The 22,580-nt window shown below is 31.1% G+C and overlaps 3 protein-coding genes across 3 annotated transcripts; 2 read left to right on the forward strand and 1 right to left on the reverse strand.

Moving 5' to 3' along the window:
• The first annotated feature begins 235 nt into the window (after positions 1-235).
• On the forward strand, positions 236-4,314 carry LOC110992273 (juvenile hormone acid O-methyltransferase). The gene is made up of 4 exons (XM_045631316.1): positions 236-712; positions 2,736-2,907; positions 3,275-3,383; positions 4,052-4,314. Exons 1-4 carry the CDS (start codon positions 357-359, stop codon positions 4,225-4,227), a joined length of 813 nt encoding a protein of 270 aa, XP_045487272.1. The 5' UTR covers positions 236-356; the 3' UTR covers positions 4,228-4,314.
• Positions 4,315-6,630: 2,316 nt separating this feature from the next.
• Positions 6,631-12,257, forward strand: LOC110992279 (juvenile hormone acid O-methyltransferase-like). Its single transcript, XM_022258032.2, has 4 exons — positions 6,631-7,043; positions 10,004-10,175; positions 10,640-10,748; positions 12,004-12,257. The coding sequence occupies exons 1-4, from the start codon at positions 6,688-6,690 to the stop codon at positions 12,177-12,179; spliced, it is 813 nt and encodes a 270-aa protein (XP_022113724.2). The 5' UTR covers positions 6,631-6,687; the 3' UTR covers positions 12,180-12,257.
• Positions 12,211-20,472, reverse strand: LOC110992271. Its single transcript, XM_045631514.1, has 6 exons — positions 20,428-20,472; positions 19,794-19,946; positions 19,370-19,510; positions 14,003-14,155; positions 13,102-13,242; positions 12,211-12,731 (listed from the first exon to the last, which is right to left on the reverse strand). Exons 1-6 carry the CDS (start codon positions 20,470-20,472, stop codon positions 12,570-12,572), a joined length of 795 nt encoding a protein of 264 aa, XP_045487470.1. The 3' UTR covers positions 12,211-12,569.
• Positions 20,473-22,580: the final 2,108 nt, after the last annotated feature.

The following is a 22,580-nucleotide window of genomic DNA, read 5'->3' on the forward strand; positions in this document are numbered from 1 at the left end:
ACACACAGCCTGTCGGGGTAAAATAGATTACAGGTAATTAATTTGTTTGCACCGACTATAACACTTACACAACACAAATAAAAGCAATTTTTACTATTATTATTAGCTAGCCGGCATTCCTATAAGCCTCCCAAATTCAATGCCGGTCTATAATAATCATTTATTAACAACGACATTTATAGCTGATAACTCAAGGTTATTGATATCTTTGTGAACGCATTTGTGAGTTCCCTATCAGCTCAACATGACGCGACACATAAAAGTGAATTCGCCGCTTTCTGACGATAATATCTCACCTTACTGCAAGAACGGTGCGCAGACGCTATCAGAATTTAGCCGAAAAGCACGCACGAACAATGTTTAACGTCAAATTGTACAATAAAGCAACTGTTATACCGAAGAACATTACAATGAAGTATCTAGAAAAATATAAGAATATAATGAATTGGAAAAAGGACTCAATGATCCTAGACATTGGCTGTGGCGATGGGAGTTTGACATCAAAAATGTTCAAAGAAATTATTCCTACTTGCAAGACCATGACAGGCTGTGACATAAATGAAGATATGATACGGTTCGCAAATGAACACTACGCTTCGGAACGTCTTAATTTCACTACCCTTAACATAGAGGGCAAACTGCCCGATCAGCTAAGGGAACGTTTCCACCATGCCATTTCCTCTTTTGCTTTACACTGGTGTCCTCGACAAGAGTAAGTACATCGCAATTATAATTTTTCATATAGGGTACGGGCTACACGGCATCTTTTGAATTTTATACCTAAGTATTTAGTTATTTATCGGGCTCCGGTACTCCCGAGGCACTTCATCGTTTTTTTAAACCCATAAATTGTTTTTTATTAAATTTATTTAAAACATATAATTCATACAAATAACAACCTAAAATCAATTTGCGGTTTACATAAATTATTTTAGGAGTCACAACCCAGATAGAATTGCTTCTCACTTAAACTTTTATCGCTTTGAGAATATTTAATTAAAATAATAAGATTCGAATATTTTTTCTTCATAGTGTGATCTCATCATCTTCAATTATAACTCATAATGTTAATTTTTATTTATAAAATTATTGTTATCAAAGTAATACTTCATGTTAACGCAATATTAAGTGCCATAATTTAATTTAGAATTAAAAGTGCATTTTATGCTATGTTATTTAAATGATACAAGCATAGTAATAAAAGCATAATCATATGTTTATAATTAATGTGTACGTATGTTTTTAAATTGTATGAGTGAAATCCACAAATTTTTGAATATAATGCAAATATTTTTTTATGCATTTTATCTTATTTCAAATGACTACGTAAATTATCTAGCTTTTTAATACATATTGTAAAAGAACATTAATCCGCAAATCCAAATATTTACGATAAGATAAACCATGGTCGTTAAGTAACATCTAATAATGTACTTTGACTGTTAATCGACTTCAGTAATCTTTACTGCAATGATGCAAACTGTTTTGTACGTGTTTCATAAAAAAGGTGACAATCTTGTGACAATTTAACACATTTTCATAAACCGAACGGAAAGCAACATAATTTATGATTATTGCACAAGAATATTTAAGGTTGCTCTTCTCAATTACTGGAAAACTTGTTTCAGTAATAAAATAAAATCTATATATAGCAAATAATAAATAATGAAACAGGTAAAAAAACAGCGTGATACTGAATTTAATTTAGAGGCTGCACATGCCCAATGAACTCAAATGTAGAAATAGCTTTTTATTTTTAAATTCATCATCCGCACTTTCTTTGGCGTTATTTTAGAAGAATGTAAGGGCATGCCTTTCGGAGTTTCGATTTCCAAAATTCAAACCCCCAAGCTCATTATTAAACTTCTATTTATAATAGATATCAAAGATCTTAAAATTAAATCTACAGAAAATCTTTGGGGAATCTCTGTAAAAGTCGAAGATCGAATTTTACAGAGATTCCCCATTTAACACCAGAATAGACCCAAAAATCTTACCGGATCTCATGATACACAATAAAGTAGAACCATCATTCAAATCCAGTGACAGTAAAGAACTCAATATTTATAGACCTGTGTCAATTCTGCCTGTTTTCAGTAAGGTTTGAAAATGCTCAAAGAAATTTTCCGTCACTTTAATAAAATATCCATCTTTCATAAACAATAATATGATTTGACCATAAGGCGTTGTACAATTGAGGCTGGTGTCTCATCAAAAACATTTTTAACGCCTGGTAGGAAGCACTAGATGCCATTGGAATCTTTTGCCACTTTTCGAAGGCGTTCGATTGCATAAAATATTACACAGCTTTTGATAAACTAAGATCTTCTTAAAAGACCGACAGTCAAAGTTAGTGGCATAAACTCATCGGGGTCTGAAATGACAATAGGCGTTCCTCAAGGTTCAATATTAGATCTATTCCTCTTTTTAGTATACATAAATGATTTGCCTCAATAAATCCAGAATCAACCGAAGATGGTGCTATTTATATGAAAACTAAAAAAAAGAAACATTTTTTTATTAAAAGTACATTACACATTACACATTAAAGAAACATGCTGGTCCTGCTCCATCGGACAATCATAGAGCTAGTTGTAAATATGTGACAAACATGTATACTAACAATAAAACAATTGACCTGTAAAGTAGTTTTATTCTAAGAGTCTAAATTATATTTCTTAAAACTTTCGGCGGATACATCAATTCTGCTATATTTATTTTTTATATATTTATAGGAATGCGTTCCAGAATATATACGATATTCTTAGGGACCAAGGAAGTTGTTTCGCGGTTATCGTAGAAAAAACATCATTATACGATGCATACAGGGCCCTTGCTAAAGCCGGAAAATGGAAGACATGGGTAACTGACGTTGACAGATATATATCTCCATACCATGACAGTCAGGTAATAAAAAAAATTATAAACAAAAATGCTTGTAGTCGTGTTCGTTTATATTATTATTTTCATCTGTTTTTTATTTGTTTTTTGTATTTTTCTATTGAGCAAGAAGGTTCTCTTCTTTGCTTGTCATAGACGAGGCACCTTAGTGATGAGAGTTGGGCGCAAATAACATAACCATAGTGAAACCTTTAGCTCTATTAAATGTAAAGGTAACAAATTCGGCGATTCAGCGTAATCTATACTCCCGTTTCTCAAAACTACTGTGTGGGTAACAAAGGTCCAGGGTAAAGTAAGAATCGCCAGTTTAATCATCTTCCGATGAAATGGTATGAAAACTTAAATACACGATATATATCTTTTCTTTTCTCAGGATTCCCTTAAGGAAATTCAACAATTGTTAGGAAAAATTGGATTTACTATAAAAAAATTAGAACACGAGATAATATTTCACAACTACGGAAATCAAGAGAATTTAAAAGGTAGGTTATGTCGTGGACAACGCATTTAGTTACCGTAGTATCTGGGTATATATGTCGGAGCCAACTAGCTTAATAAACTGTTCAATTAATAGCCTAGCCATTGAACTAAGCCGCGCCGTTTAACTAATGGCCCGAAAGATTTTCAGCTAGTTGATTAAACAGTCATTTCATTATTTTTGTTTCTCATTTTTTTACTATCACTTTCTGCCACTCACATCTCGAAACTAAACTCTTCAAACTGTCAATATGGCGTCGGCAAACAACAACGTTGATTGTGTTTCATGAAAAACCAAAAAGTACAATGGAAGAGTGTAGTGACAACAATAATGTGAATTTGACTCAAGCAATTTAATTTTAAATGAAATATTTACTGTCATATATTTCATCTCTTTTATTTCTGCCGAATAATGACACTATCGTACGAACGCCCTAAGCATTAGCCAGTCAGTTTATTAAATGTTGTAACAAACGCTACGTGGCTGAATACCTCTCAGGCCGTTAGTTAAACGGATAGGCAAACGGTTAAACGGATTGAACGGCTAACTTAGCTAGTTGGCTGCGACTTATATTCGATTCATTTCGTACAATTATAGTACGCAGTAAGTGTGCCTAACACTTATTCAGAGCTATTCACTTTTGTGTGCCATCTAATGTACCATTATTTTCAGATGGAATAATGTCTCTGGTGCCTTTCAAAATCCCGGATCAGTTAAATGAAGATTTTTTTATAGATTTGAGCCAAGAAATGCATTTAATTGATGCTAAAAAGTACAATAATAAAAAATCTACTAAAGATTTTGTCTATAACTTACAAATACTCGTTTTATATGTTGAAAAAAACTAAATATGTCTGGATTCGTTTCCTTAGCAATTGAAATGTAACATTGAAATATAAAATACAATTATTGAAATACACAAGCATACCTCTTTCTATTTTTGTTTGTGTAATTTTATTTATGTTCGCTTTTACAATAAGTCTAAATTTTGACCCTTACCCCAATGGCAAACAAAACGACAGCACGCCGAAAACAGGAGTATTTTCGATCCTAGAGAAAAAATGTGATCGAAATTAAAGATCCTACCACTTGGCCTCTTGGTCCCTTAGAATAGTCTTGCTAAGAGAACGTCCGAGCATATTAGTAAAGCAAGTTTTCTGCAAGCCTTCACTTCCCTAATTTCTTGGGACGGATGACTTGGTTGCAAACACCTCAAAGGACAAGCCGAACTCTTTTTGGGTTCTACTCGACACATACTTGACACCAGTTTATGTATCCAAAAAGTATAATTTATTATTCCATAAAAAAAGGAATTATTAAAGAACGCTATGAATTCAACTGCCTATAATGAAATAGGGCGTTTATAACAATGATCAGTTTTAGTCGAAGTTAGTTGTTAGTCGATGACTATGCGTAATGACGCATGCACGACCGACGCCAGCTATTTTTACTATTATTATTTGTTTTCGCCGACCTTAACACTTATACAACATAAATAAAAACAATATAAAAGAGTAAAATGAAACAACAACAACTAATAGTATTGTAATTTATCAAATGACATAGAAATCCACACATAGGCTAGTAATTACCACGTTTGTATACAAATAAAAATTTAAATATTTATATGTAAGCGCGCAGCTCGCGACTAGTTTGCGAGCTGCGCATTCGCCAGATGTGGACGCACCCTTAGAGTAAAAAATCGACTAACATAGCATTCGCATTGGTAAATGCAATGATAAAAAGTATGTGTGTTTATAGTACACATGTCAGAAGTGAGACTTCTATGTAAATTAATTATTTCTATGGTAAAAGCTCCAATAGATGATCATGTACCAGTATATGATCACTCCATACATTTGTATCTATTTACACACTGTATACGTACTAACTATTAATATAATTAAATAAAACATCTGCGTTTACTGCAGAAGACGTTATGCGACAGATTTACTAAGGTTCTAATATGTATCAACTTTACGAATACATCAACAAATATGACACTTTTTCTCAATCTTCCTTTCTCACTCACTCTCAATCGGTTTCAATAGCTCCCTCCTTTTTCTTCGACATAAACGCTGCACATTTTCGTGACGCTTCATCTGTAAAAAAATTAACCTCATGTGCCTAAAGAAGTATCACTTCAAAAAAATCTAATAGTGAATGGGTTCATAATTATTACATGTTAGTTCTAAATATAAAAAAATAATGTTTTTGCTACTCTGACTTTATCATTGGTTAGTGTAAAGGTGATTTGCGATAGGCGTGTATAATGAACATATAATTTTATCTGACACCTGATAACATGACCTTTCCAATTTTGTCTACTACGCTGTAACGCAATTCCTGATAGCGATTGTAACTCCGACGTATATTGAGTTTGTACCAAGGTTGCAAAATTAGCGTGTAATTGTTGTATGTATGCAACCTACCTCAACATTGGTTTTATATAAACAATAGATAACGGGCGCTGCCTGCGCTGCTGCTAATTCGCCTTTGTTAGTCCACAGCCTTCATTGAGGTTAACATTATCTTAATTTATATGAAAATTGATACTGAAAACAGCCATGGAACTTTCCAATAAAGACTGATCCTAGCTATATAAGGATATTTTTAGAAATATTTAATTATTTTTAGAGATATATATGGCATTCACCAACTTTTGTACCTGGAAAAATTTTGTAATAACGTAACATGTAACGTCATTTTGCCATTTATATCATTTATAATAAAAAATAGGGATTGATCGTAGAGGGTTGAAAATTTAGAGTTGTATTTTTTAATGCTGTTGATACATTTGATAAAAAAATAAAAATTTATCTAAAAATTAAAAAAAAATAGGGGTGGACTACACTTAACATTTAGGGGGATGCAAAATAGATGTTGTCCGATTCTCAGACATACCCAATATGCACACAAAATTTCATGAGAATCGGTTAAACCGTTTCGGAGGAGTTTAACCACAAACACCGCTACACGAGAATGTTATATTTAAGATTTACAATATAATATAGTCAAGTAACGAGCTCCTAAGTCTTTCTATAACTCCACTCCGTATATGAGAGTGTTTCAATGTTTTATCCCATTTATTTCCTATCGACTAACGATAGCATGACATAGAATTTACTTGAATCACATTTAGCATTACAAATCTGAATTATATTTTCTTATTATGTATGAATCGTCTCATTTTGTTTTATTGTTCACGTTAATGTCAATTCCTTTTTATTCTGACGATAACATCCAAGGCTAAACGCTTGACCACTTCACAAACGCAACAGAAGTTAGCCGAAAAGCACGCACGAACAATGCTTAACGTCAAATTGTACAATAAATCAAATGGTCTACAGAAGACTAGTGCAATGATGTATCTAGAAGAGTACATGAATATATTCAACTGGAAAATGGATTCAACTATCCTAGACATTGGCTGTGGCGATGGGAGTTTGACATCAAAAATATTTAAAGAATTAATTCCTACTTGCAAGAACATGATAGGCTGTGACATAAGTGAAGATATGATACGGTTCGCAAATGAACACTATGCTTCGGAACGTGTTAATTTCACTACCCTTAACATAGAGGACAAACTGCCCGATGAGCTAAAGGAACGTTTCCACCATGCCATTTCCTTTTATGCTTTACATTGGTGTCCTCGTCAAGAGTAAGTTATATTGCAATTTAAATTTTTAGTCTATGGTACGTGCTACACGGCATCCTTTGATTTTTATACGTAAGAGTCAGCCTTCTTTGCCTGACACAAATTTGATTTTTTGGACGTGTAGGTAACATCACGGTTATCCCGAGCACTCTGTGTTTGAGCACCTACCCTCCGAGCGCTTCATCGTTTGAACTTTCAATCCATAACTTGTTTTTTATTAAATTTATTTAATATATATCATTAATACAGAATGAACACTTTGTATAAAGCTTTTGACCGATTTGCATCGCAGTTAAACTTATCGCTTTGAAAATAGTAATAAATCTATTGAAATATAGAAAATTTAAATAATTAGTGTTAGAAATGATAAATTTCTTCTAGAGAGAAACGCACAATATATAATCAGTCATTTAATTATAAATTGTAACGTAATTTTTCCATTAAATAATGTTCCTATTATCAAATCGCATTGTTTTAACGCAATAAAAATACAGGAAGTACCTTAATTTAATTAGTAAGTTAAAAGTTTATTGTATGGTATGTTACGTCAATTATACAAAATATTTTAATGACATTCGCATTATTAATGAGAGAAAACTACTATAATTGAATATAATACAAATATTATTACAGATTTTACCAAGTCACAAAGCCCAAATATTTACAACAAGTTTTTCCCAACAAATTATATATGTTATTCTAGTACATGACAACAATCATTTTGGTATAAGTAAAACAAACAAGCCTTTAAAATCAAACAAAGCTTACAAGATAGTTTAACTTTTAACTGACTTCTAAGTTTTTTGTTCTATATTATCCAATAAGTACATTGCGTCCATTTTTTTGATCATTTTTATTGTGCGTGCCTAACATACGTTAGTAAATTTTTGGGTTTTAAAGACCAGTTTTTCTCACGCGTCCCTTTATAGGAAGCGTTAATTGCGCACAAAGAAGAAACATCCGTTGGTGCACCGCTGTGATACAAACACACGGCTTACTATACTATGTGCAATTAATATTATATTTGTTAACATATATATGAGCAGTGTTGCCCTAGTGGCTTATGCGTGCGACTCTCATACCTGAGGTCGCAGGTTAGACCCCGGCTGTGCACCAATGGACTTTCTTTATATGTGCACATTTAACATTTGCTCGAACGGTGAAGGAAAACATCGTGAGGAACCCGACATGTCTTAGATCCAAAAAGTCGACGAAGTGTATCAGGGAATGGAGGCTGATCACCTACTTGCCTATTAGATTTAAAAATTATCATGAAACAGATTCAGAAATCTGAGGCCAAGACCTAAAGAGGTTTTGGCGCCACTGATTCTTCTTATTCGATCCGTTGAACAAGTGCTTTCCTTAAATAATATTAATTTCAAACTTGTTTAACTTCACACGTACAACTTACAAAATTAAATTATTACAAATACACCCACATGATATAACATATCTATTATTTTTATTTGTCCGACAAACCTCCCAGATTCATGGGCCGTCATGCTTACTTAAATGTGCGTCATGATTGCGTCCATGCTAAATGGCTAACCATTTTTTGTACTCGTAAAACGCGTGCTACTGGCGGTCACTAGTCGAACATAGATTGATGATTTATGTCACTATAGACAATCTAACGTTCAATTACAATTAGACTGTACAGTCTTGCGGTTGCAACAAACTTCTGTTTTAAAGACATCTAATTAAGACTCTTATGAATTCCAACTACTATACAAAACATTAACTAGTAAGACAGAATTTTAGTTACTCCACAATTTTCTAAATTAAACAGAACGATCAATTATAAGATCTACCATTTACGCTCATACAGAAACAGGGTACGGCTAGTCGGCGAACATGTTATATAATATAAGTCAAGATTTGTCATCAATGTGGTCAAGAAATCATCTATAGATTTAAATTTTTGGCATTTCTAAAATTGATTTATTATAATTTTGATAGTGAGACTTATGTTTGGTCTTGTCAAATGTAATTGTAACAAAAATGAGTCACTAAATATGTTCCTAGGCTCAAATCTCGGAGACCTCTAAGCCAAAAAAGCAAACATTCTACGGGGTAGCATAGCAATATGTTCCACATATTTGTATGTAGTAGCTACTAAAACGTTAGGCTAAGTAAAAAAATATGTTGAGGCGAAACGAAGTTTGCGGTAACACCAACATATACGGTATTAGATATATTAAATATTTTTAGTATGGGTTGTAGTGGCAATTTATTAAAATTTAAAGTATATGTGTGTATTGTATGTAGTATATTAAACACTCCAATTTGACTGAGTCATAAAAAAATCAATCTTTAGTCCGAAAAGTATGGGATGGTGATTTTCGTAAATAACACGACGTGATTAACTGTTATTTAGGCAAGGTAATTCTTTAGATGTCTATACTGTGTAGCATATTTAGATTTTGGCACCATAGTGAGTTTTAATAAAGCCTTATAATTTTTTACCTAACCATAAAATAATCAGTGGCGGTAAGACCACAAGTAACTGCATAGCCTCCTGTGCCTGACATACGCCTTCGACTTGTTGGCTGTGAGGCAAGCCAGTTTCCTCACGGTGATTTCCTTCACCGTTTGAGCGAATGTTAAATGCGAATACAAGAAAAGCCCATTGGTGTACAGCCAGATATCGAACCTACAATCTCAGGGATGAGAGTCGTATGCTGAAGCCGTTACGGCTACCCCGCTCATACATTAATAATTTTGTATACTAATTACTTTGTTATAATAGTCATTATTCAACAAAATTTGGAGGTTATATTTTTTGTCCAAAAGTGATTATATTTTTTTCAAACCCTATTGTGGTTTAATCTCGCCATCGTATGTTTCATGGTCATACACAACTCGACACCTAAAGACCAACTCATAAACAACTCGATGGTGACTCGACTTTCAAATTAATTTTCATACATACATCTATTAACTATAAAATGTTAATTTTACAGAACTGTGTTCCAGAACATATACGATATTCTTAGGGACGACGGAAGTTGTTTCGCGATTGTCGTAGGGAAAACATCATTATTCGACGCATACAGGACCCTTGCTAAAACAGATAAATGGAAGTCATGGGTTACTGACGTTGAAAGATATATATCTCCATACCATGACAGTCAGGTAAGTATATAATAATTTAATACAAGGCAAAATATTATTAAATATTATTTTTTATAAAAAATATTAATTAACTAATTTTTTTTGTCGTGTTCATTTCTATTGTTATTTCTTGGACACCCGCCATGTTGGAGCGATTGTCGTTGATTAGATTATGTTTTGTTAATGTTACCAGTTAATGAACTGGGACTAAATTAATCTGTTACATTTGCCACTGTTCCATATAAAAAAATATGTATATGTTTCGTGATCATTCGATTTTTCTAATAGGAAAGTAGGTTTTCTTCTGTGCCTGACACAGACTACATTCTCAGGGATGCGAGTCTCGGATATAACATTAATATAATAAAGCCTTTACCTCTTTCTAGCTGTAAAGGTAAATTAAGATTTCGAAAAAAAAAAGTGATCTTCTCGTACCTACCTTACCTACAAGTTACAGTGTTTAATTGAAAATTTACTCTTTTCAGGATTCCCTTAAACAAATGCAACAATTATTAGGCAAAATTGGATTTACCATAACAAAATTGGAACAAAAGTTAATATGTCATGAGTACGAAAATCTAGAGGATTTAAAAGGTAAAAAAAAAAAAAAAAAAAAAAATTCGACATCATTTTTATCATCTTTAGACTTCAGACTAGTGAATGTAATATCTGACTAGAAACACCATTTCCTATGTAATATAATGGAATGGTGTAGCGGGCATATTTTTTTGTTTTCCACGCATAGCGATGGTAGGACGCGGTATGGTAGGCAGATTCTTTAATTGCTCACTTTTGTGTGTCCTTCAGCTTAAAACAAATGCAGTTTCAAAGACACACACACACACCAAATTAATTTTTCAGCTCCCTTTGCAATTTATTCTTTCAGCACTTACTTATTTTCTTCTATTATATCTTATGACAATGACCTGATTGTATGTATATGTGAGAAAAGAAATAAAGATAATTTATTAGTTTCACGGTGTACGAAATTATAGAATCAGCAAATAATTAATGAGAATCCTAATAATTCAATTTTGGTATTGTCTTTTATTAACATAACTTTTACACATTTAAAGAAAAACACTATGAAAGCACGCTGTAAAGCACGCGAAACGTCGGTTAAATTTAAAATTATGTTTAAATAATTATAAGTTTACAATAATACATAACTTCAATCCGTTAAAAAAGTGTTTCTCTTTAAATTCAATTTAATTTGACTTTTTGCTTGACTCGTTCTTTGCTATTTGTCCTTAGTTCCTCTAGGTTGAAACAAAAGTAAGTCTTAATATAAAGTATGCAGTGCCGAATTAAGCCAGCACGAGGCCTGTACCAAATTCTATCAACCCCTCCTCAAGTTTAGGGTATTAAATATAACAAATCGTAATAATTTTTTTTTGTATTTTTTATCGACAAATATAATAATAATATATAAAGAGATTGTAACATTTTCAATATTAAGCAAACCAAAGTATCAGCCTAAATAACTCTTTATTGAAACTATTACTGTATTTAACAAAGTTTTAAAAATACCTACTTATTTTTAATATTACGAAATCGAGTTTTAGTTTTTTAAGTGAAAGTAAGGCAAGATATATTACGCTGCTATGTAAATATTTTTTTATTACGGTTACGCGAATTATTATATTCGGGTACGTTTAAGGGCGGGGCAAATAATCCTCCAAATTTGCGGGGTCCGTAGCATTTGCTATTCTTGCTCTTTAGGTATATGTATGATAGAGATAGATTAATATGCGCCTAAAACACGCATCCGAGAAGGGTGTATAATCGCAAATTACTTTCCTCCATATTCTGTGGGAAATTAAGTAAATAAATGAAAAATTATTTTCAGGTGGAATAATGTCTGTGGTGCCTTTCAAGATCCCGGATGAGTTACATGAAGAGTTTTTTGCAGACTTAAGCCTGGAAATGCAGATGTTTGACACTAAAAAATACAACTACAAAACATCTACTAACAATTTTGTCTTTATCGTGCAAATACTCGTTTTATATGCTGAGAAAAAGTAATAATGTATGGATTAGATTTTTTGGAATATTAATTGGTCTGAAATTAAAATTAAAAATACAATTATTGAAATACACAAACATATATTCTGTATACCTCTTTTTTTCTTATGTTAATTTTTATTTATGTTTGATATTACAATAACTTCTAAACGACACAGATGACAAATGTCTTGCATAACCAATTCATGAAGTGGCAATGGAACCTGTGGGTTCGATTCCCGGAGAAATATCGAACACAAGCAAAAATTTTCAATATAGTCAACATAACCTGTTGAAACCAATAATATTAACCATTAAAAAAACAATATTGAGAAAAAACTTAACTTAACTAGCTTATACAATTCAAAATAAAATAAAAATACCTTAAACACTAACATCAGAATAATGTCATTACACATTTTTCTTATAAAATTCAACATCAAAAATAAAACACAGGAAATTCGCTTTTTTCGACGTGGCGATGGACTTCATAGAATAATTTCCGTAAAAAAATGACGAACCAATCATATTTTTCGTTATTTCCGTGAAATTTAGTGTCATATTACTTGCGCCCTGCAAAATGTAATCATATATAATATAAATAATTTTGAATAACGATTTTTCTTGAAGATGATTATGAAGAATTTACGTAGGGGCAGTATGACGTAAAGGTTGGAATTTTAAATTGCCAATCATATAATATTTAATATAAAAATGGAAAATTAATAATAATAATAAAGAAGGTCTATAATGGTAAGAAGTAGTTAAGCTAAATTTGCGTGTAGGATATAATATACTGATTCTGATATCTTTGATCTTAATAATTTATCTGAAGGCTTTGTCACCATCGCCACTTACACCAGAATCAAATAAATTATTACTAATATAATAAAAAAGTTTGATATAATAATATTACAGTTATTAAAACCTAATTTCGAAGTACCTTTTCAATAACACAATTTCTGGCATTCAATTGCTTTTTAATTATCTCAGCGAAAATGAAGTGTTTGCAAGCATCGCTCGACTTATATACCCACAGCAAGCTTTTGTTTTCATTTTTCATTTTGTAAACCCACACTTTTACCTGTAAAAAACCGAGAAGGAGGAAAAAAGGAAAAGTTATTAATTCCAGTAATTTACTTATTTAACATTCACTGTTTATCATGTAGATCAGTGATTCCCAAAGTGGTCTATGACAACCTCCAAGGAGTCTACGTCAGCGAAAAAAAAATTTGGGAGTCCATGATAGTGGATCTCAACACATACAATGATACCTATTTACTTACATCATACTATCTTATAATATAAAAACATATACATTATTTATAAAAGTACCTATGAAGTAAAAAAAATATTATATATGTTTATAAAATTGTGTAAGTTGTAGAATGTTGGTATTCTCTATGTGGTATCGATACATTTTGAACTTGTAAAAACAAAACAAAATTCAATTCAATTAATAAACGTTTAAATTAACATGTGTTTTTACTTTAAGTTTTTAACACTAAACTTCACTACAGTTAGAAATTTACAGGAAATCAATATCAGGTAAGTAGGGTCTAAGTCTACCCAACACGGAAAAACATGGCAAGGGTTCTACGACACAAAAAAGTTTGGGGAACTCTGATCTAGATTCTCTAATCCCTTCATTCCTAGTCAGAATGAATTACCCAGGTAAGGAAATAAGACAATTCTTGCCATTAATAATATTAACGCAATCTATGGAGATTCGTTCACATCCTATCGTCTCCAACACATTGATAATGCGCATTGGTTACGAGTCATAGAATGTTCTACTAGACTGATATGTGAAAACAAAGCATGGACTTAATAAGTATAATTACCTCGTCGATAGAAGTTTTAACCAAGACATCAATTGTTAGTTTGGCAAAATAATCTTCATTTTCCTTTTCCAATGCTAATGTTATGTTAGTCGAATTTTTTGATTTGGATCCTGGGCATATATTATATCTAGTCCATCTAATACCATATGGTCCCTGTAAGTATCATTATAATGAATAATGCAAACGTGGTTATAACTAGTGTATGAGCAGATTTGTATGTTATTGTAATTACAATACTTATATACATTGCTGTTCTTTCTTTTTACTCTTTTATATTTTTTTCATTTGTGTTGTTAATTGTTAATAGACAGTGCAAACAAATTATTTTTATATAAATGTTTCTATAACGATATAAAGAGTTTTCTTTGACTTTAAATGTCCCAATGTTTTGACTCTGCAGGCTGCATTTAGTCAAGAATAAGGTAAGTTTGAGACATCATCGCTATAGATGCTGAGAGAATTCCATCGAAATACAAAAACATCAGACTTTTTATCGCTATTCGAAGTAACGCCTGGATGTTCGATGGTAGGCAGTTACAATGTTACCAATTTGGGGGATTTTTGGAGGTACATTTATCTAAGAGGAATTTAAGGTTAAAATTTTAGGTTTTAGGGTAAACTTTGTACAAAGCAAAAATATTAATTACTTAAATAATCGTGCGATTTTATACATTTATAATTAGTCTAAAAATATAAATATCAAAAAACTATAACACTCCAAGATCAAAATTTTATATTAGTTGAATATATTTTCATGTATTTTTCAAAGTAATTCTTATGCCGAGTTTAAAATTCAAAATTTAAAATTTTGGAGTTCTTATATTACATTTGTGAGTTTAAAGCTGGTCACAGCAAATGTAAATTCACAATTAATTTCATTTTTTTGACGTTCATAAGTTTAATTGTTTACCTATATGAATAAAGATCTATGTATATGTATATATATTTCTGATAATAAAGCTCTATCGCACTAGATAATTAAACGCGTTTTATTACAGAATATGAGTATTTTATCAGGTAACTTATTCGTTGAATCTTCATTTATTTTGCTTTATATTAGAGATTTCGCTCTTCTGTTCCTACTCCAAATATAAAACATATACACTTTTTTTGTATTCTATTAACTGGCACAATGCTGATGATTTATGTGTACCAACTGTGATATACTTACAAAATTATTTTCATCTTTGGCCATTTCAAATCCATAGATTATGTTCGAAACGATAATCACAAAAATATACAATATCAATTTCATACTCATGATAAAACTTCAATATAATGTTAACTTTGACTAAGTATTATTCCATTATGAACAAGTTATTATTTATGTTAATAAGGTTATTTAGGTAAACGGTTGACCATTTTAGATTATATCTTTATACAATTGCTTAATTTGGCTCCCAATGTACCTACGTTATTAGAATCCCTAATGTTATAATAATGTTACTACAATGCAGGTGTATTTTATGTTTTTTCTAGAATCTATCTATAAGAGCAGCTGCTAGATCAAAGATATCTTTAGCAGAGCCCAAGAAGACCTATTTAACATATAATTTACTCACTGTTTACATATTATTGTTATTGTTTACATACTAAATTATATTTAAATCTTAAAATAAGAGTCTTACCATATGTCCCATTAAAAATAAATAATACTTTTATAGAAGAAAAAATATAGGAAAATATCTCTACGGCAACAAAAAGTTTACCTACAAAGACGCACAGCTGTATAATAAACTACCCACAAATATAAAAGATATTGCTTCTTTCAATTCATTCAAATCCAAGCTAAGTAAATATGTTAGACAAGATTACTTTGAAATTAATTTCATATAATTACTTTTAATTCATATTTCTTTGGTTACTTTTACTTTTATGATTGCACGTACGTATCTTTAAATTGGGATTACATATTTTAAGAACGACTACAATGTTGTGTTTATCTGAAGTAATATTCTCGCATAAGTGATATTTTTGTCTTTTTTAAGAAATAAAGTCTTTAAACCTAGCTGCAGAAAACACAATTTTAATAACTTTATCTCTAAAAGTCAGCAGTATTATGTGGGAAATAAGTTTGTTGAGTAGTTTTTGTCTTAGATTTTATTAAAAGTGGTCAATCAATCAGTTCAAAAGCATTAATATAGCAAGTATACGTAGCTGTATAAAACTGTTAGACGAATGAAAAATCATGTACCTATATATAACACACGTTTGTTTTGGTACTTAACTATGACCTGTTTCTTACTTTATATCACGTAAGTTAGAAATTTACTTCTTGTTTTCTGATATGATGATTGATTTTAAGCAATCACAATTTTATAGAATGAACCCCGTCAGCACATCACGTAGCCACTTACGCCGGAACTCAATAATGTATCCACAATCTCAGATAGAAAACAATCTGAAATTGTGGATTTTCAGACCGTGACAGTCGATCGCTCTCCTATCTGAAACCGAAAAACCAAACCCTACGAAGAAACTATTTTTTGGCGCCATAAAAAAAAATAAGATATTGATAATGTATTGGAACAGTTGAACTGTCATTTTCATACAAAGGTCTATCCACAGCTACCGATCTGACCTACCATGGATAGCTTGTGTCGACAGATGGCTATTACAATCCGTCGACTGATTATTGGCACTAATTTTAAAACATTTGGATTAATATGTCTATCTCAGATGGTCAAAAATAGATTGAGATAACTTATTGGGTTTAGGCGTTAAGCGGACCCAGCCACATATATTATTATTTTTTATATAATCCAGCCAAAGGACGTCCTTGAAGGTCTACAGTATTACAATAAGTTGTTTTATTATTTTTAATGTAAATTTTATTCGAGGCATGCTTGAACATATCCTTGTAAAATCAATTGGTTGCTGATCAAATTCTACATATTGTTTTTATTGTATAATACCACAAACGCAATATTTTATGTTTATCTCACACACTGTCTTATTGTTTTTTTATTACTCTTTTTTTCATTCCCGGAGTACATTGTCTTCACATATAATCATTTAACTAATGTATACAAATATTGTAAATTCTATTTTAAAAGAGTGTGGAGTTTCCAATTCTTCTTCACACTTTCATTCCTCCAATTACCTTTTGGAAGGGGCAACTCGAATTTTTATATTTTATTTAACGTTCAAAAATGCCATTTTATGTGGTCTAATTGGAATAAATGATTTGATTTGATTTATGGACATGTCTTGCGCATTCTTTTTCGTTAGTTCTTAATTATAAATTTTAGTTATTATTAATTAAAACATGTCACTTGGCCCTCGACACTTGTCAGGCTCCTACTATCGCTTTTTGTACCTAACACTTTAAGATTGTATACCTATCACGCCTTGTATGTATTTATAAAAATTAATTTAAAGAAGTTACCTAGTAGTAAATTCTAGTGGTGAATGTTGTTTATAAATATTATAGTATGATTGCACTGAGTGTCAACGCTTCAGTTGCCGCAGAAATTGTGAATTGAAATTGTGCGCCATTGTTAGTTAATAGGTTCTATTTGACATCTATAATTACATATATATTTGGCAGTTACAAGTTATTATTGTTCTATAATGCATACACAACAAATTTGCTAAATAAAACATAAGTATCTACTTGATCAATTTACTTTTATTAACTAATTCAACATGTAACAACAAACATAAAATATTTGCATTTTTCGATGACATAACAACTTTCATAGAATAATTTCCATAGAAAAATGATGGTCCGATAAGTTTTCTTGTTGTTTCTGTGAAATTCACGGTTTTATTGTAGGTAGCCTGAAACCAATATAATATAATAATTTATTTAATTAAATTATAAAACATGTATACAGGAGCCACAGGTCTAGTACTAATGTGAGACACACGGAAAATATCTGAAACGATTATTTTTGGTATATATTATGTGAGCATTTAAACAAATTTAGTAATTATACAAATTTAACGCTTAGAATCCCGTAGCTACCAAATCCTCATTAATGAATAAGAGACAAACGTAATGATTACTTCCATTTAATAATATATTTTAATTATTTAATTTTAAGTTTTAGGTATATTGTTAGTTATTAGGTATATTACATAAATGTTTTATTGTAGATTATATAAAGTTTAATTAATATGTATATATAATTATAATACATAGTTCCATGATTACATCCGAAATAGTTACGAAAACGATTTTGTTTATTGAATAACAATTTGCCTGTTATTTAATGTATATTTTATTTGCTCTGTTAGTTTACATTATCTATATATTCTATGGATTATGAAGCTTACATAAAAGAATGTCAAAATGGTATTTGTCTATGTTTCAAACGATGGACAAGTAGTAATAAGTAGAAGTTATAGTAATAGCCGTTATTTCCAAAACTGAATTATAAACTTATATATAAAATTCTCGTATCGCGGTGTTTGTGGTTAAACTCCTCCGACACGGCTTTCCCGATTCTCGTGAAATTTTGTGTGCATATTGAGTAGGTTTGAGAATCGGACAACATCTATTTTTCATCCCTCTAAATGTTATGGGTGGTCCACCCCTAAATTTCTGTTTATAAACTTTAATTTTTTGGCAAATATTTTATTTTACTTTGTGATGACAATAAAAAAATTCATCTCTCTCAATTTTCACTCTTATACGATCAACCCCTATTTTTACATCTCGATTTTTATTTTTTTTAATCTATCCACAAATCCGCAACAGGGTTGCAAGATGGCAATCAAATATTATGATTGTAGTAGAATTGAAAATATATTTCCTAGAAATAACATACATGGCAAAACAGCGTTTGCCAGTTTAGCTAGTAGATTATAAGTTTCATTGATTTTGAATTGAGAAAAGTGAACGATGGAGAAGTAGTAATAGTAGTAATAACTGACACTCTATTGAAGGACTTATGTAAAACTAGCGGATCCGACAGACGTTGTCCTGTCTACACGTCCTTAATTTCAAAATTTCAATTTTTAATAAGCCATTTTGATGAAAATTATTATTCAAATGTTATGACAATATCTAACGATCCAGCACATGGTCACACACGATATAACACAATGATAACAAAACTTTTTTTAAATTTCGGGACAGACTAAAATTAAAATTCGAATATTATTTAAAATTTGACACTGCGATGGTAGCGCCGTCTGTCGGATCCAATGTAAAACATTCCAAAATCAACAACAACTAATAAATTGAAAATTAATTAAAAAAACATTGTCCAGCGGACAAAATTGTGAATCTAAACCATTCCCAGATCCCCTTGAACACACACAAAAAATTTCGTCTAAATCGGTCGAGTCGTTTAGGAGGAGTTCAGTCACATACACACGCACACAAGAAATATATATATTAAGATATTAATACCAAACCTGTTCAACAATGCATTTAGCCGAATTAAGCTGCTCCTGTATTAGTTCAGCAAACACAAAATTTTTACAGGGATCTGATAATTTGTGTGACCACAGTTGTTTTCTTGTATCGCCGACTACCGAATAGAGCCACAGTCTAATCTGAAGAAATAATCTTGCTCTTAGTAGAATAGTAGAAGACACCAACGAATAAAGAAAATTAAATTTTTTGTATTTTTGTTTGTCATGACTGTAAAAAAAATCTTTGGTATGCCATCAGCAGCAGTGCCTCTTCATTTGTTAACGCAAATATTGTGTAGTTTTAATGTTACAATATAACATACACATCGACATACATTTAATAATAATATGTTTAATGCTAATAAACTATCTTCCCTTCGCACTGCAGATTAAGTCACATTATATAGCGGAATAAGTCACTGACCTCATCCACTAAACTGCGAGTTAAAAACTTAAATTTAAATGTCCCATAATAGTCTTTGCCTTGTTGAAATACGTCGACATCCGTCTCAGAAGCGTTTTTAAACTTAGGTCCCTTGCACAATTCGTAGGTTTTCCATACTGGATCATATGGACCCTGAGAACATAAAAATATGAGTGTACTAGCGGACCCTTACAGGTACTACACACGTCATAAATAAATAAAAACATATTATGTGCAATTCACACGTGGTAGAAGTGAAACCTTCAAAAACAAAGTTTTTATAATTAATCATATTAGATTAAACATTTTTCACTATTTAAATATATTAAACTTTTCTTTAAAAACAGTATATTTTAATGATTAATTTTAATTTATATTTAGTTTAATTTGGCAAAAACTACAAGGAAAGTTTGAAATTCGATTAAATTAAAAAGCGGCAGTAAAAAGAGGCTGTATAATGCCTCCTATCTCATTTACTCCCACGTTAAATCTTATGAATTTATGATTCTGTGTCTTTTTACTGTCGGTTTCTGAAATCCACTTAAATATTGGGTATATTATTATTTAATATTGTATAATAGTTAAATGTCAGTTTCAGGAGTTTAATTGAGTTATAAATCATTTACATCTATACCACAAATTTTAATTCAATTCCTGATTTGACATTAGCTACTGTCATTTTGTAAAATAATGATACCACATATAAAAGTGTAGTGATGTACACAGAGTCTTTTAATAAGTACGCTGTAGAAGAAATGGCAGCACAACATCGGATCAAGGTTTTAAGGCTGCCCCCTTACAATTGCGTTATTAATTAAAACCAAAAAATTATGACTTGAACTCTGAGGTTTATATAGAGAAAAAAATCACAGGAAAACCGAACAATCTCTGCATAGCAAAATGTTCCATGTTGGTATGTACTAAAAATGCACTAAAAATGTACTAAAATGTACTACAAAATGTACTAAAAATGCACTTAAAATGCGTAGTGCATTATAAAAGGAACTATAAATGTACTAAAAATGCACTACAAAAGGAACTATAAATGTACTAAAAATGTAGGCTGATTAAATCACATCAAGGAGAAACGAAGTTCGAGGGGGCAGCTAGTCCTTAATAAAATAATCGTCATAACTAAATTATCCGTTCAGAAATATTTAATTTCCTGATATACTTAGTTTCTATTAAAGTAGTAGTTGTTTAGATATCACTACATAGTATAAAACAAAGTCGCTTTCTCTGTCCCTATGTCCCTTTGTATGCTTAAATCTTTGAAACTACGCAACGGATTTTGATGCAGTTTTTTTTAATAGATAGAGTGATTCAACAGGAAGGTTTATATGTATAATAACATCCATTAAATAGTGGAGAAGTACTGTTATTTTTGAGGTTTCTAATGTGATGTCGTAAATAATTACATTTTTTCCGCTTACATTGCAAACGCAGGCTGAACCCTACAAGTTTTATCAAAATAATGTACTAAGTATTGTACACATTGAAAAGGTCTACAGAGTCCGTGATGGTATATGTCTATCTCTTATGGATAACCCACATTTTTATACATATACAACGTTCACAGATTTTCTGTAGTGTCAGTTTAGTATCAGCATTGCACCCGTGCGAAGCCGGGGCAGGTCGTACTAATATAAACCAGAGAAATCGATCCGGAAATATTACGTTTCCGTCAATAATTTCGCAACGTCACTATTTCTTACTCGTCATAACGTTGCAACTCTGAAATTGTCAAATCAGGAATCGAATTAAAAGTTCTGGTATCTATAAAGACGTCTTTTGTAGTACAGTCAGCTAAGGATAAAATATGAGTAATTTTACTTAGAAAATTCTTCAAACTTTCCATATTTAATGCGAGAATCGGCGCAAACAGGATGCAAAATAATAAACACCACATCTTTGCTTTATAGAATGTGTATAATGTATATTGATAAATCATTATTTATCAAAAGTGGTGATTACAAGGCTAATGCTTTTATAATAAGCTAATTTTTAAAATCAGGCAATACATTGGAATAAGGTAATTAATGTAATAAGGTCTTGTAAACGATAACCTCGTTTTCATATATTATATATGTTTCCTATGTTTAAATCTCTTTTATAATAATAACAATCAGGCCAAAAATATATATGTGTATATTGTTTTTTGTTTGTACACTGGCTGAGTTCACAAGAGTTGCTTGCTATATTGTTAGTTATAAGATTTAATAATATAAGTTTATTTTTTTAATGCTTTTATGTAGGACAATTGGTGTGGGAATTATTTTTGAATTCTATCGAATTAGTAGTTTCTGTTAAGATAGAAAAATGTAGTGGAATAAATAAATAAATATTTTAAACGTCTAACGTGTAGCCCTACTTGACTAAGGGCCTGTTTCACAATGTATGGTTAAAGTGCCAAATAGCTATGCAACACATAAATTTTATTTGTAAGATAAAAGTTCCAAATACGATACTTCGAATTTCATGACGCATAGCGCTATCTGACAGTCGTGAAACGCAAAAATACTATTTATCATACCAATAAGTAACAAATAGCTTATTTGGAACTTATCCGGACATTGTGAAACAGGCCCTAAATATCATAATCCCGATTAGTATCGAGCAAACCCATTGAAACCCATCAACGTTAAATTAAACGAATTTGTATGTGACGTGGTCACGTGCCAAATTCAATATTGTACCAACCAAGAACATGAGAGTCATTTCTACCCCAGTCCAATTAAATTAGTCCGTGCTTCGCTCGTCTATGACTTAAAGTCTATAATATCTACA

This window comes from Pieris rapae, chromosome 15 (assembly GCF_905147795.1).
Source record: "Pieris rapae chromosome 15, ilPieRapa1.1, whole genome shotgun sequence".
In the NCBI taxonomy this organism is placed as follows: domain Eukaryota; kingdom Metazoa; phylum Arthropoda; class Insecta; order Lepidoptera; family Pieridae; genus Pieris; species Pieris rapae.